The 15627-nt window shown below is 48.5% G+C and overlaps 1 protein-coding gene across 2 annotated transcripts in view; it reads right to left on the reverse strand.

The window, feature by feature from the left end:
- Positions 1 to 13128, reverse strand: part of LOC126535974 (ketimine reductase mu-crystallin) — a 44108-nt gene extending 30980 nt beyond the window's left edge. The window contains exon 1 of one of the 2 annotated variants that reach the window (XM_072287503.1): positions 12848 to 13128. In XM_072287503.1, coding sequence (XP_072143604.1) covers positions 12848 to 13017 — 170 coding nt within the window. In that variant the 5' untranslated portion in view covers positions 13018 to 13128. The remainder of the gene's footprint in view (positions 1 to 12847) is intronic. The other variant, XM_050182856.3, reaches the window with a different exon arrangement.
- Between the last annotated feature and the right edge of the window lie 2499 nt (positions 13129 to 15627).

Genomic DNA, 15627 nt, shown 5'->3' on the forward strand with positions numbered 1-15627 from the left:
ATTAGGTTGTTATGATGGGGTGACCAGATTGAGAGGCAAATTCGAGCTGGGGACGAACAAACGTCTGATAAGCTAGCTTGCGGATGTTGGAGAGGGCGAACCACGTAGGTTTCGGCGTAAGTACCCTATAGTGATTTTGAAGCATTAGCACATATAGTAGTAACGTGATGGGTCCAGGAAAGGCTTGGTGCGAGATTAATGCCTAAGTATTTATAGAAAGTAGCTGTATAAATTGCTTTATTATTTACGTTATATTGGAAATGAGAGATTGAGCGTATACGAGTAAAGGACATTACTTTGAATTTAGATGAATTAAGAGTTCTTAACCAAGTGTTGCACCAATAGAAAATAAGCGCAAGGTCTATTTGAAGAATGAGGTGATCATAGGGGCTGGTTATAGGGCGGTAAATAATGCAGTCGTCTGCGAATATTCGCACTCGGGCTGCTAAGTTATTAGGAAGATCGTTAATGCATATTAAGAATAGTAGCGGCCCAAGAATGCTACCTTGTGGCTCGCCGGAAGTGACATAGGACATTATGGGCGCAGGCCTCAGGCACTTGCTGTAAACAGCAACCTCGGTCGTTTTCTGTCGACGTTCATGCAACACGATGCCGCGACTTCGACAATTCGGCCTCCAAGAACCGTGATGGACCGTCCGTCAGATCGCTCCGACAACCTCTCCATCCTGAACTTGTTCAGTGCTTTACGCTCCTGCACAGGCGTAGATTTAAATCTGTGAATGGGCGCTAATGTGTATACAAGTCACATCCTTATGTCATATATCCTCATCATCAACACTCCTCGCCGTAGCAGGCTACGGAGGACCTCTGGCCTCTGCTATTCTACGAATAAATCTTCCTCTCTATCTGTTCGCTTTGCATCTCCCACACTCTTTTGTGTCACGTGGCGCGCCTATGCAACTGTGAATAAAAACCAGTACATTTCAAGGCGAAGGCAACTTGGAGCAACGTACACATAGATGTCAAGGTGCACCGCGACTCGCAAGCCTTCTGCTGCGTACTGCACCTATACACAGGCGGCGGCCACTTCAGAAGCTTCGCACGCGTCGCGCAGCATCGCGCACTGCCGAATGACAAAGGCGTGCATTCTGAATGACGTCGCAGCAACCTCGGAAGATTCCTTTGAGAAGCCTGGCACACTGCACTTGCCACCAGACAAGTCTCACACACACACAAAAAAAGAGCAGCATATACAAACTACCCATTCATCCACACGTCAACTTGCGCAAGCAATCAAAGATTGGTTGGTTGGTTAGTTGGGATTTAATGGCACAAAGGCAACTAAGGCCATGCTGCGCCAGTCACAAGACAAAAGGAAACGCAATGTTAGAGCAGGCAAACCTGCATTGCATTATAGTTCGTGTAAATAACCAGTTGTCTCTAAAAAGTGGACGAGGTTAGTAAATGGCACTAGCGGGTCATCTGCCAGTATAGGGCAGGGTGTAAAGGTATATAACAACCTATAAAGTTATATAGGTTGTGCAAAAGCTTCCGTCGCTGTATTTCAAAGTGTGGACATGTTATAAGGATATGTATCACTGTAAGAGGCTCATTGCATTTTTCGCAAGTCGGCGGGTTTTCTTTTCGGAGGTGAAAGTTGTGTGTTAAATGTGTGTGTCCAATTCGGAGTCGACACAGGATCACCTCATAGAACCGTTGCTGGTGAGTGCACGACTTCCACTCACCAATTAGGGGTTTAGTAAGATGTAGTTTGTTGCTTATGCAATGGTCCCATTCCTGTTGCTATTTTGACGTCAAGGCCTTCCTAATCGCCGTGATAATCCTATAGGCAGGTTGCGAACGTAGTTCCCGCGCCTACTAGGGCGCCCCTCGCGGCGGCGAGCGCGGAACCGGCAGGATACGACCGGCCCGCTTGCGTTCGGAAAGCCTGTCTGTGCACTGTTTCGCGCGTAGCTGTTGCCTTTTCTGAGCAATGCCGAAGTGCAACCCGAGCTGTTGAGTAGTGGGCTGCAACAGCACGTACACCAACTCACGAGGAACAAAGTTTTACAGGTTTCCAAGCCGACCGTATGAAGCAGAACGGCGTCAACACTGGATAGCACTCGTCCGACGGCATAAGCTGTTTTATGTTCCGGCGTTATGCCAAGTGCGTTATAACGCTGAATTCTTTGCTTTTACAGCAATGATGGCAGCAACGGGACACCTGCAGTAGGTGGCGTAGCTAGGTCGTCTGGCACCCGGGGCCCATAGGTCTTCTGTCACCACCCCCCCCTCCCGGGTTTATTCGAGGAAGGCGAGGATATCAACAATTTCCGCGTGTCTTCAGACGTATATGACACCCCCCACTGGCCCCGTTGCTACGCCACTGCCTGCAGTGCGTACCAAGATATGCAGCAAACAAAGTAGTTTGTTCCCACACTGTACCGCAGTAAAGCTGTGGAACTATTTCCCAATCCTCTCCCATTCAAAGAGCGCCAGGGCTTGCAGCCGGCTGAGCTGGCATACACTTCTGCGCCCAGCATATCAACTAAGGGGCAGTTGAGATCACCAAAATTTTTGACAACGTGGTTTATTGGAACCTCCTTTGCACGCACTGAAAAATCGCAACATAAAAGTATCGCACTTCCAGTAACTTGGGCGAAAATATTTTCCTAGCGTAGTCTAACACAACTGGTAAGTTCATCCCCTTTTTTGTGTTTGGGGAGAGCAACGTTAGAATACCTCTGGTAGGTCTTACGAGTCGTTCGTACGCCCCACGTTCTTGGATGAGATGTTTTGGATTCGTATTTGCCGTCCTGTATGTACAGGGAAACTACCGCGGCGTTCTTGCACTTCCCTGCGATGCCAGCACGGTAATCGCAGCTCCCCGCTAGGATTTGTCTGCTGTCCCCGATCTTCAAGAATCAATGTCGCCTATAATTTCATGCGTCCACACCGTAGATAACGAAGTAACTTACGCTGAGCTTCACGCATCTCGCTGGTGCATTATTTTTCGTTTGCGGAATAAACCTAGCAGTCACTTCCGATCAGTGCGAGTTCAACACTTCCCTCACGTCGTAGACGTGCCCCACTTCAAATAGACGACTTCCTTTCTCTAAATTCTTTTCACGAAAAAAGCTATGAAGATCTTGTAATTCCCGAAACCCGGTTAAAATTAATAGCGGCACGCTGTTTCGCGCCATCGCTACCGTTTGACAGGGCGCCAAACACGCAGCGCGAGCCGCTGACGCCGTGAGTAATCCTACCACATTCGCGCAACCATTCGTCAGATGGCGCTAGGGGTCGGAAAGACAGGGCGCCGCCTAGCACTTGCAACGTGCCCATATGGAAGCGCCGTGTTTGTTATGTATTTGCGCGCTGCCATTGATGCATACCTATCCACCTATCCGCTGCTTCATTACCCGGTATACCAACATGGCTTGGTACGCAGCAAAACCTAATTCACCGGCCGTATTTATTTAATGTTACCATGTTTAAAATATCCCCTATCAGGGGTTCACATTCGGATTTCGCGGGTAGAGTCTTCAGTGTGCTTAATGAATCAGTGTATAACGCTGTGTTTTCGTGTTTGTCAGCGATGCTCTGTTTAATTACAGTCCATATTGCATAGACTTCGGCTGTGTAGACAGAGGCATGTTGTGGTAATCGAATACTTATTTCCCAATGTTCCGTTACGGCCCCCACACCCACGTGTTATTTTTTTTTGCTTGTTTTAGAGATCAGTGTAAAATTTCATGTAATTTTGGTATTTGTCCTGAAGAGCGCGGAATTCTTTTATAATGTGTTCGTGTGGGTTGTCTTTCTTCTTTAAATGTGTCAATGTCCAGTCACATAACGGTTCAAAATCGTACCACGGGGGGCAAACGCTGTGGCTTTCTGGCAACCTGGAGGACTTCGCGAGGAATGTCATAATCCCGAACATATTCCTCATATCGCAGGACAAGCGGCTTCATCATGTTCGGTTTGTTTGTATAGTGTAAGCGTGAGTTGCACTGTGTGACAATGTTGAGGCATGTGTGTTGTGGTGAGGACTGAACTCTGAGTACTGTTACGTTTCGCCTACAACGCGCGGTAATGCCGGCGCGGATGCAACGGACGCCGGGGCTTTGTTCAAAACGGCGGACATTTTGGCCTGTTCGACGCCGCCGCAACGCCTACCCGCCAAGCGTGTCCAGGCGTGTTTCAGTGCCACGTGTCTTCGTGTGTGCGTGTGTGTGTGTGTGCCCTCGCTTGTCAAAGCGCGGCAGCCGGGGAGCGGAGTTCCCCGAATGAGGAGCCTGGAGGTCTCTCGGCTCAACCGTTCGCGCCGTCGTGTGGGCGGTTGGCGATGCGTCACTACTCTCGGTTCAGCAGGTCTCTCGGCCCGACAGTTCGCGCCGTCGTGGGCTCCTGCTGCGCCGTCCCGTGACCTTCATCCCGTGACCTTCCCTCCTTCCCTTTTGGACCGCGACGCCGGGAGTATAAGAGCAGCTGCCCCCGGACGCCAAGAGAGAGGCTCCGATTTGTACTGTTGAGTTACGTGCTCTCCCGTCTCTCCACTCCGGTCGACCTGACCGGCCGCTCTTTTGCTATGTTAGAATAAACAAGTTGTTCTGTTACCAGTCTTCTCATGCTTTGCCGGGACCTTCGGATGCTTCCAGTACCCCAGGCCGCCAGGCCAACGCTACCCTTGGGGCTTGCGACCCATTGGCAATAACGGGCGTCAGCACCGAGACCCCAACAACTCGTGCCAGCGGTGCGATTCCAACATCTGGTTGCCAGCGGTGAGATCGCGACAACGGAGGCCAGCAGCGAAGAGATGCGGTTGACTGTATGCTGAGCAGCACAACGACCATCCGGGAGCAGCGCAACGAGCCCTGTGTGATGACTGGTTGCCTGCAGCGGAACGACTGCGCTGAAGTCTTGGCTGCGAGGTTTGGTGAGTGCGGGACTTTCTTCTTCTGAGTTTTGCCAGGCTTTTGTTAGAGTTAGAAACAGAGCTGGTAATTGTGGTTGTCGTTGCTGCCGGGTTAGTTTGCGGCAAGACAATAGTAGGCAGTAGAGAAAGCAGCATTCAGAGCAGCCATGGATTTGAAGTCGTTGCGCAAACCGAAATTGCTGGAGCTTGCAAGAGAGTTGGGTCTGGATGTCTCAGACAAACTCAGAAAACCAGAACTGCTAAGGGCTATTCTTGAGTTAGAAGCTGAGGATGACGAGCTGTCGGAATGCCTTGAGACCATTGAGGAGAGGGAGCGTGAACTTAAAGAACAGAAAGAGAAACAGAACGTGAGAACGAGGCCTTCTCTGTGCGCTGCGCTCAAGAAACGCCCAAGGACGCCCAACTTCGGTTATGAGCATCATCGAGCGACATCCCTCCGGACAGCGGATGCAGTCCCCTGACCATCGGGATCTCCTTCCCCCGGCGGGGCGGTCTGTTACGTTTCGCCTACAACGCGCGGTAATGCCGGCGCGGATGCAACGGACGCCGGGGCTTTGTTCAAAACGGCGGACATTTTGGCCTGTTCGACGCCGCCGCAACGCCTACCCGCCAAGCGTGTCCAGGCGTGTTTCAGTGCCACGTGTCTTCGTGTGTGCGTGTGTGTGTGTGTGCCCTCGCTTGTCAAAGCGCGGCAGCCGGGGAGCGGAGTTCCCCGAATGAGGAGCCTGGAGGTCTCTCGGCTCAACCGTTCGCGCCGTCGTGTGGGCGGTTGGCGATGCGTCACTACTCTCGGTTCAGCAGGTCTCTCGGCCCGACAGTTCGCGCCGTCGTGGGCTCCTGCTGCGCCGTCCCGTGACCTTCATCCCGTGACCTTCCCTCCTTCCCTTTTGGACCGCGACGCCGGGAGTATAAGAGCAGCTGCCCCCGGACGCCAAGAGAGAGGCTCCGATTTGTACTGTTGAGTTACGTGCTCTCCCGTCTCTCCACTCCGGTCGACCTGACCGGCCGCTCTTTTGCTATGTTAGAATAAACAAGTTGTTCTGTTACCAGTCTTCTCATGCTTTGCCGGGACCTTCGGATGCTTCCAGTACCCCAGGCCGCCAGGCCAACGCTACCCTTGGGGCTTGCGACCCATTGGCAATAACGGGCGTCAGCACCGAGACCCCAACAACTCGTGCCAGCGGTGCGATTCCAACAGTACATAAGTTAGTAGCATTCTGCGCTGCTGTAAAGGAGGTTCATTACAGTCAACATATAAACTCAGGACAGGCGATGTTCTGTAAGCACCACTTGCCAGTCGTAGTCCAAGGTTATAAACTGGGTCAAGTCGTCGGATGTAAGACTGTCTGGCTGAACCAGATATGATGCTACCATAATCTAGTATGCTACGCACCAAAGTTCGGTAGATGCGTAGCAGGCATTTACGGTCAGAGCCCCAGCGCTTCCGGGACAGGACTTTTAGGATGTTAAGTGCATTATTCGCTTTAATTTTAAGGCTATATATGTGCGCGAAACTTTTTATCAAACAGAACACCCAGGAACTTGTGTTCTTGTTTTACCGGCAGTGTGGCTTCCTGTAGCTTAAGGATGGGATCTGGTTGCCGGCCTCTTTTGTGTGTGTGTGTGTGTAAGGACAACACTAATAGTTTTTTTCACTTGAGAAGCGAAAACCATTTTCAGATGGCCACTGCGTTAGTTTGTTTAAAGTAATTTGAATTTGCCGTTCACAGGTTGCCATGTTCGATGCACAATACGCAATTTGTAGATCATCCACATGTAATGAATTCATTACAGAGGATGGAATTACATTATTGACCGAGTTCATTTTCACCACAAACAATGTTGTGCTTAATATGCATCCCTGTGGGACACCATTTTCCTGAATGAATACACGCGATAGCAGCGTTCCTAAACTCTCTTGGAATGTTCAGATCGAGATGAAATCGGCTAGACATTTGAGCATTCTACCGCTGATTCCTAAATCTGCTAAGTCCCTTAAAATACCAAACCTCCATGTTTTGTCGTACGCCTTTTCTATATCAAAGAAAACAGTGAGACAATATTGTTTGTTTAGAAAGGCCGCACGTATCTCGTGTTTTAGCCGAACTATAGGTGATCTGTTGTAGAGCAACCTTTCTTGTACCCACACTGATGGTTATCTTGCAGGTTCTCCGTTTCAAGGACGTATGTCAATCTGATGTTTATGATGGATTCATAGGACTTGGCAAGACAGCTTGTGAGTGCTATAGGTCGGTAGTTGGTAGCTGTTGTAGGATGCTTTCCAGCTTTCAAGAAAGGGATTATAACGGCTTTTTTCCACTCATTTGGCATTTTTCCTGTTTCCCAGATTATATTAAAAAAAACGAAGCAAGGTTTGAACTGCATTAGGGGATAGATGAGCGAGCATTGCGTAATGTACTCTGTCCGGGCCAGGTGCTGTTTTTTTGTCAGTGGTGAGTACTCTATTGATTTCCGGTAGTGTTCGGGGGGCATTATACGATCTCTCTTAGCTTCCTGTAGTCGGAAGCTTTAGTTTTTCTGCTGATTGCTTATATTTTAGAAATGTAGCACAATATTTTACTGAGCTTGATATATCATGGAAATGCTGCCCTAATATGTCTGCTTGTTCTACTAAATTTGTTTGTGTGCCTGGGAGCGAAAGTATGGGTATCGTGTAAGGAGCGTAGTCGCCTCTAAACTTACGAACCCACATCCACATTCTTTTGGAAGTTATAGAGCTATTTATTGACAAGACATAATTTTTTCAGGACTGTCTTTCGGCTTGTCTGCATGTGTATCTGGCTTTCGCTTTTGCTTTTTTGAAAGAGAGTATATTATCTTGTGTTGAGTATCGCCGAAAGATACCGCACACCTTGTTATGTAATTTTTTAGTTTTTGTGCATTCATGTGTCCACCAGGGTTTTAATTTTTTTCCCAAGAAGACGGATGGTTGCGGGATCGTCTGCTGTGCTGCAGCAAGTATAGAGGCAGTAATCTTTTCGTTCCTTTCATCTATTGTTAGGTCAGCAGATGTATCATCCAGACTGGCCTTTTCGCTGAAGAGAGGCCAGTCTGCTAGATTAAGTTTCCAACGAGGTGATCTCGACGGTATTCTCTGGAAAGGAGATAATCTTTTAATGACACCAGGCATATGGTCACTACCATATGGATTATCGATAACACCCCATTTAAAATCGATAAGGAGAGATGGAGAGCACAGGGCCAGATCTAGACAGCTTATTGCTCCTGTGCTTGGGGAGCAGTATGCTGCAGCACCAGTGTTTGGAAGGCATATGTCATTTGTTAGTATAAAATCTTCAAGTGTTTGTCCCCTGGTGTCACTTGTTCTGCTACCCCATAACGTGTTATGTGCGTTAATATCACCCGCTATTAAGAAAGGTTCAGGTAGCTGGTTTACAATTAATTCCAGATCTCTTACAGTAAAATGTGAATGTGGTAGAATGTATATCGAGCAAATGGTGATGGTTTTGTGCGCTAAAACAGTGACAGCAACGGCTTCTATGTGACTATTAATAGCAACTTCTCTAGCTGCGATACCGCTCTGCGGAATGGCTACAACACCCGAGAGCCGATTCACCTGAGTACGGTCGCACCGTACAAACGTGAAGCCTTTTGAAATGTTTTTGTGCTTTTTGCCTAAGTTTGTTTCCTGTAAACACAAAGCCAAAGGAGAGAAGTTAACTAACAGGTCTTTGATATCACCTAAGTTATGTAAGAGACCTCTACAATTCCAATGGATAATAAAAGCCATTATTAAATTGAGAAGTAAAAAATGGCATTAAAAGTGAATCAGAATAAGAAAGATGTTAGGTGACACGGACCTAAAGAAAGTTGATACGAAGGAGCGATAACCTTTAGGTTATCGCTTTCTTATTTAAAGCGGTTATTGGGACTTTGTCCCTCTTTCCGCGCGCGAAAGAGCGCTTGTCCTTCGGCGTCGATGACACCGGGGTTTTTGGGTCGACCTCCATCGCTCTCTCTGAAGCGCTGGAGGACCGAGAGTTGGGCGCCGAGACACGTGTCTCGGGCCTTGGGGATCGTTTTATTTTAGGGCCCTGCGGGACTTGTGTCTCCAGGGCCTTCGAGGAGGGTGGAGCAGTACTGGCTGCTTCCACCACGGGGGCGGGAGGGGTCACTGCGGCACCACTGCGCGTGGGCTCGGAGGACTCCGGAGGCCTTTGTGACGCTGCCCCCGCCTGCGTCACATCGGCATAACTTCTTCGCGGAAGGTACGATAGCCGCTTCCTGGCTTCAAAGAACGAAAGTTTTTCTTTCACAGTTAGTGCAATTACTTCCTTTTCCTTTTTCCAGCATGGGCAAGACTGCGAGTAGGCTGGATTGTCTCCTTTGCAGTTAATACAATATGGGGAAGAAGTGAAGTTTTCAGATTGATGATCATTGGAGCTGCATTTAGCACAGGTTGTTTGGCCTCGGCATGCATGTGAAGCATGTCCGAACCTTTGGCACTTGAAACACTGTCTTGTGCTCGGGATATATGGTCTGACGTTTAATTTTACGTACCCTGCATCCAGAGAGGTAGGCATTACGCTTGTTCCAAATGTAAGTATGACATTTTTTGTTGAAATTTCTTGATCATTTCTGTAGATGACAATTCTTTGTACTTTTGTCATGGTTTGCTCCTGGGAAGCCTCAAGGGGTTCCTCATCGCTACGGCCAATAAAGTCTTCCTCTGATATCACACCCCGGCTTGTATTCAGTGTTCTATGTGGTGAAATTGTCACTGTCGCGTCGCCAATACTGGTAAGTTGCGAGAGCTTTTGCGCTTGATCTTTGTCATTTAGTTCTAGGAGGAGGTCCCCGCTAGACATTTTGAAGCTTTATATGTAGGTCCAATTTTGTCTTTCAGACACTTGGCCACCAGAAATGGAGAGAGCTTCCTTACTGCTATGTTATTTTCACGGTGGACGACATAGTATTAGGGAAATGATGGGGCGTTGCTCCGAAAGGAGAACTGGAACGGTGCTTCGGTGCGGCATCTTTTCAGACGCCGATCATAGACAGAAATTTGCGCTGCCATAAGAAAATTTGTTTGTTCGGCAACAGCGCCGCAGGAATGCAGCCCCACAGGGGCGTCTGCGTCAACAGGCGTTTGGTGTGTTGCGACACCACGTACCTGAGCACACGAGGGTTGGTCCCTCCCGCGTCCAACCGTGCACGGCTTAGCCGTGTCCGGGGAAAAGGGGATCCTGGGGGTTTAGCCGATGCCGGGTGTTCGGACCTTTAAGGCCCCACGGCGGAGGCAACACACGTCTTTGGCCTCTGCTTCACGTAGGCCACACCCCCGGACTGACGGGGGAAATCGGCAGTCGCCTTTTCCTGTCTCTCTCTCCTCATATCTTCGCCTTTCTCTCACTTTCTGGCCTTTCCTATCTTCTTCTCTCTTCCATTTACTTCCTTCCTCCTTGGCGGCAAGGGTTAACCTTGTGTGGCTATCCTACCTTGGGTACACCATATTTGGTTATAGTTACGGCGTACGACTGGCGTCGTGCAGACTTGTACGCAAACTCTGCCGCGTCCCCTCGTTGGGCAATCAAAGGCATATTCCAATAGATACGCTACATCAACAACTGTCGCAACAACATCAAGAACAGTTGCGACGAGGAATACGTCAGTGCGCAAGTCAACTAAACCCAAGGCCGACTCAACAAACACGACGTTTTGGAAGAAAGCATCATCGCCGAGTACACCTTCAGCACCACCTATCAGGACTGCTCCCACCGCAAGGATTCCTGCGACGACGTCCGGAGTGCAACAGCCAGCCTCAGCCACCTGAGCTAGACTGGACGTCACCGGACTGACAGACCGACATTGTTCATGTGAGAAGCACGACGGTATCACCGACCCCTGTGGCTGCGGCTCTCTCAGGGGGAGGGGGAAGCGTGTGACGAACCGCACAAGGAGGCGCACTAGCGGTGAAGGAGAAATGCGAAGAATGAAGGCAGTGTTCGGGCGACCGTGTTTCTCTCCGTCCGCTCCTGCTCGCGTCACACACACACACGTATATATATATATATATATATATATATATATATATATATATATCATGACACGGATTTCGTACGCGGAGAAGGTGCGTCTACGTGCACTATAACATAGACTGCGTGCGAAAGAACGCCGTAGGAAAAACCAATTTAACTCTGCCTCTCAGCCAGCGCCAGGGCCTTTCATCACGAAAGACGAGACCTTGCGCCCGTGTTTTAAGCGTTCCGTGTGCATAACGATGCAGTTCCAGCTGTGGCTCTGGCTGTTACGTTCGGTCGTAAATCGCAGTGAGGAAATATGGAAGTCTCACGCACTTTGGACTATTCAGTTTGTGCGAGTTTCACAGCAAAAATAACAAAAAAGTGAAGACTCACTTTTTTGTTATTTTACCGTGCCACAAGAGAGGGATACGGCCGCATCTATGGAGTTCGTACCTTTACAATACAGCGCCATACTACAACACCACAGATTGAACAGACGACAATACCCAGCTCCACACAAGACCCTCTCACCTTTTTGTTATTTTTGCAGTGAAACTCGCACAAGCTGAATAGTCCAAAGTGCGTGAGAGTTCCATATTTCCTCACTGCGATTTACGACCGAACGTAACAGTCAGAGCAACAGCTGGAACTGCCTCGTTATGCACACGGAACGCTTAAAACACGGTCGCAAGGTCTCGTCTATCGTGATGAAAGGCCGTGTCGCTGACTGAGAGGCATAGTTCAATTGTTTTTTTTTTTCCTACGGCGTTCACAATCAGAGTCAAGCAGGGTCACAATCAGTCTTGATTGTGACCCTGCCACCATGACATGAGCCTCGAGAAACAGGAGGCAACAGCGCATTCAGTTCAGGAAAGGCACATTGCGCAAAAACAATTTAGGGATGTTCGGAAGGATATCTTTAAAACCAAAATGAATGCTAATAGAATTGTGACGGTATCAAATCGCTTGCTACAATTCTTTAAAACAATTTTATTTTTCGAATGGGGTGCAAACTTTTCGGATATAGTTTTATGATTATACTAGCAAGGATATAGTTACGGGAAGGAAGAAGCGTACGGCTATTCACAGATAGCTTTTAATGACGGAGCCAACCAGCCTAGAGCCGCGAAAGAAACTGAACTCTTCTTCGTCGTCCCCAAGACCACCATCAGCGTCCTCTTCTTCCCACGTTACAGACTGTGACACCACCCCCGTCAGAAAAAGCACGTTATTGGTGCGGCTCATCGGTCCGAGAAAGGTACGGTTTGAGAAGGCTAACGTGGATGATGTCAGAGAGAGGTGAAGGCACGGTAGCATCCAGCGGAGACACTTCACACGTGACAGGGGTCACCTGGCGAAGGATGCGGTAAGGGCCATAGTATCGCGTAGCTAGCGGACGTACTTCATGCAGGTTCTGGCACGACAGGCAAGTAATCATGTAGTAGTGATTGTAAGTAAGTATGGCAACTATGACTTCAACGAACAAAGAAACAGCTCTTGAGATCTGGACAATAGTAGACAACGCACACGAGCTGCTGTCGTCTGCTGTACATTCTCAGACAAAGGTACACCCTTTCGGGTGTATATCTGCCACACAACAATAACCGTCATCTGACTTTTGCAGATTCTTGAAAACGCCGCACCCGCTACTTTCCTGTCGGTAATGATATGTCATGCTGATAACGCGCATGCCATTCGTTACTGGGAAGTACCGGACTCGCAGCGCTAAAGAAAGGAAATGCGGACAAGACAGATAACGTTTATCGTTGTGTGGCAAGATACAACCCAAAGGGTGTAATATTGTTTTAGAGTGAAGTCCCGTTTTGAAGCGCTAGTTTTTTTCTTCGCCCAAGTATGCACCAATCGGCCACATTTAGACACTGTTGTGAGTACATCGTCATATATAATATAGAAAATGCACGGGACAGAAGATGCAACGCACCCGCTGGCATCCTTGACAGGCACGATGTGTCTCTGCGGCTGCACGATGCCCCCTTCGGGACCCAAGGCGAGGTGACGGAATCCTTCTTCCAGGACTCGCACTAACTCCGGAATGTTATTTTCTAGGCATCGCTTAACCTGGCTCGCCACGAAGTAGGCGCACGGAAACATCACGGCTGGCGGCGTTCGCGCTCCACTGGCAGACAAATCGCTGCAACTCACGGGTCGTGTGTTACAACGCTGCTGGCCGTTATCGCTGCTAGCGCGAGAGAGTGAAATGAAAGGGAGAAGGGCGTTGGCGGGGCTACCAGTATCACTGCGCCGGCGCAGTGAAGGTCGTTACAAGGCGTAGCGAGCGGCGTGACTGAAGAGGCGGCGGAAGACGGTGCATACCGCGTTTACTCGAACACTGCTAGCATAGCGAGACCGCGGTCTGTAACTGGGATGGTTGCTTACGGATTGAAGCCACTGAGACAGACGGGAAATGGCGTCACGGTGCAAGCTACACTGTGCACGCCGAACAGACTCTGCGGCTGAAACGTTCACACCCGTCACACACGCAACACAGACAGGTTCGAGTCCTTCAGTTTCCCCGACTGTCGCTGCCACAACCACGCAGGTCGTTGGCTCAGACAATGCGTATTTCGCTGCGTCCGCTTGCATGCTTCACTGTCAGCCCACATTCTAAACGAAACCAAGACACGCTAGCCGCGCCACCGCTACATTTCATGGTCAAGGTACATAAGCAAAAAAACGAAAATGTTGATGGCGAGCCCTTGGCGAGCCCTTCATTAACGGCACACACCCAGGGATCGGACACACAGGAGCCAACTACTTCTTCCTCGTCTTTTTTCTCCCGCACTGCATCAGATTGGAACGCCCTTCCCCACCACGTCGCTGCAATCACTTGCCCGACATCGTTTTTCGAAAATGTGTCTTTGTTGGCTGATCAATAACCTGCTTTTTCACGCGTTATTCTTTCTGTTTCACTTGCGAAAATATAGCTTTCTTGTACAAATTTTTCTGTATACCTGTGTTTATGTTCGTATTATCAACTGTACCCACCCCTTATGTAATACCCCTAGCAAAGGGATATTTAAAGAAATAAAACTGAACTGAACTGAACACAACGAAAAAGTAAAAGAACCTGCGAAATATGCCAAGATTGGCGATGTATATTAATAAAAGAACGACAGTAAAACGGGAAGAAACTATATATAGAAGCATTTAACTTCACCACGCCTTTTCATTCCTAACTTTTGTTTTTTCTGTTTTTTTTTTCTTCTTCAGACCACTCGAATCAGCAATGATGAAGGAACAAGTAAAAATAGAAGGAAAAATAAAAAAGAAAGAAAATAAAGATTATATAATAAATTTGTGAAATATTTTTATGCTTTGCACATAATTTCATTTTGTCTTGCATTGTCTAACGTACCTTGCTGGAACGCTTTGCAGCGCTTACTAAAATGGTGTCATTTTAACGCGCTGAATCTTGCCGTCACCTTTCCTGCTCTTGTTGCCGCGCCCAGAGGGATCTCTTCGGGAATCGCCTGCCTTAATTAGTACGAACTTGCGAGGAATGTCTATGCATTGTCCATACACGTCGAATGAACACACAGGGAATAAACCTTGTTTGGATGCCAGTTCATGCACTAACGCAGCGGTCAACTGTACAGGGTGTCCGAGCTAATTTGAGCCGAGGTTTAAAGATACGCTCATGCGCTGTAGGCGGACGCGACTAAAGGCATGTTCGCAACACGAACAAATCACATAATTATTTTTTGTTTACACTCTGTTTATTTCTGTTACTATAGTCAATATTATTTAATTTCGCAAGATTGCACGAGCACTGACACAAAAGTTTTCCATCTTGATATTTCTGTTGTAAGTAGCTAATGACCCAATAATCACGGCACGAAGCCTCGCTTGCTTCAGAGCGCCACAGGTAATTAATTATTTGGAGTCTTGTTCGTAGCGACTAGTCCAAGTTCAGCGTTTGCTTCTGTTGTCTGGTTCTCTTTTGTCCGTGTCTGCACGCCTTCCTTCACGACGAGTCCAAGTTCGTCTGCTATGCCTACTTTGGATGTCCTCGCCACCATCGTCGTCCAGAGGCGACGATTTCCTGCCGGTGGGAGTCGCCGCCGTATTTTGGATGTAGCCAGCCACTTTCGGTTCGATCAGCAGCGACTCGGAAATTGCGACAGCTATCACTACACATATATGCATGCGTACGCACTGCTGCAATTAGTACGAACCTGTCGAGAACGCTTTGGTAATGAAGCACATTCCGGAGCAGGACACAAGGCGAGGCGGACTGAAATAAGCTCGTTGGGTTTTTCAAGGTGAATGTATACTGGTAGCGAAGCTTACATAGAAGCCCATACGTTTAAAACATGGCGCTTCATGGGCGGCTCATGGGGTACCATGCTGTGTGGCGAGGGAACACTTCCGGTGGAACAGAATAATACGACGCCATATCCGTTAAAAAACAGAAGTGATGTCATTTTGTTCTCAAAGGCGCGAAATTTGTTTTGGTGGCCTGCCACTAGAGCTGTACATTCAAATGGTCCACCCTTCTTTGGAGGCCGACGAAACCGTTTGGTGTAGTAGTACACTGTAGGTGTAGCGTGCTGGCCATATCGTCAGACGCCAAGTCCGTCGGCTAGCGCAGTCGCACGAGAACATTTGAAGTAAACGATTATCTGGCGGTCACAGCTCACTACTTTTCAGTGAACAGGTCAAAAAACGATGAAGCTACCCGCGCCACCAAATTCAGACAAA

The sequence above is a fragment of the Dermacentor andersoni genome, chromosome 4 (assembly GCF_023375885.2).
Source record: "Dermacentor andersoni chromosome 4, qqDerAnde1_hic_scaffold, whole genome shotgun sequence".
Lineage (NCBI taxonomy): Eukaryota > Metazoa > Arthropoda > Arachnida > Ixodida > Ixodidae > Dermacentor > Dermacentor andersoni.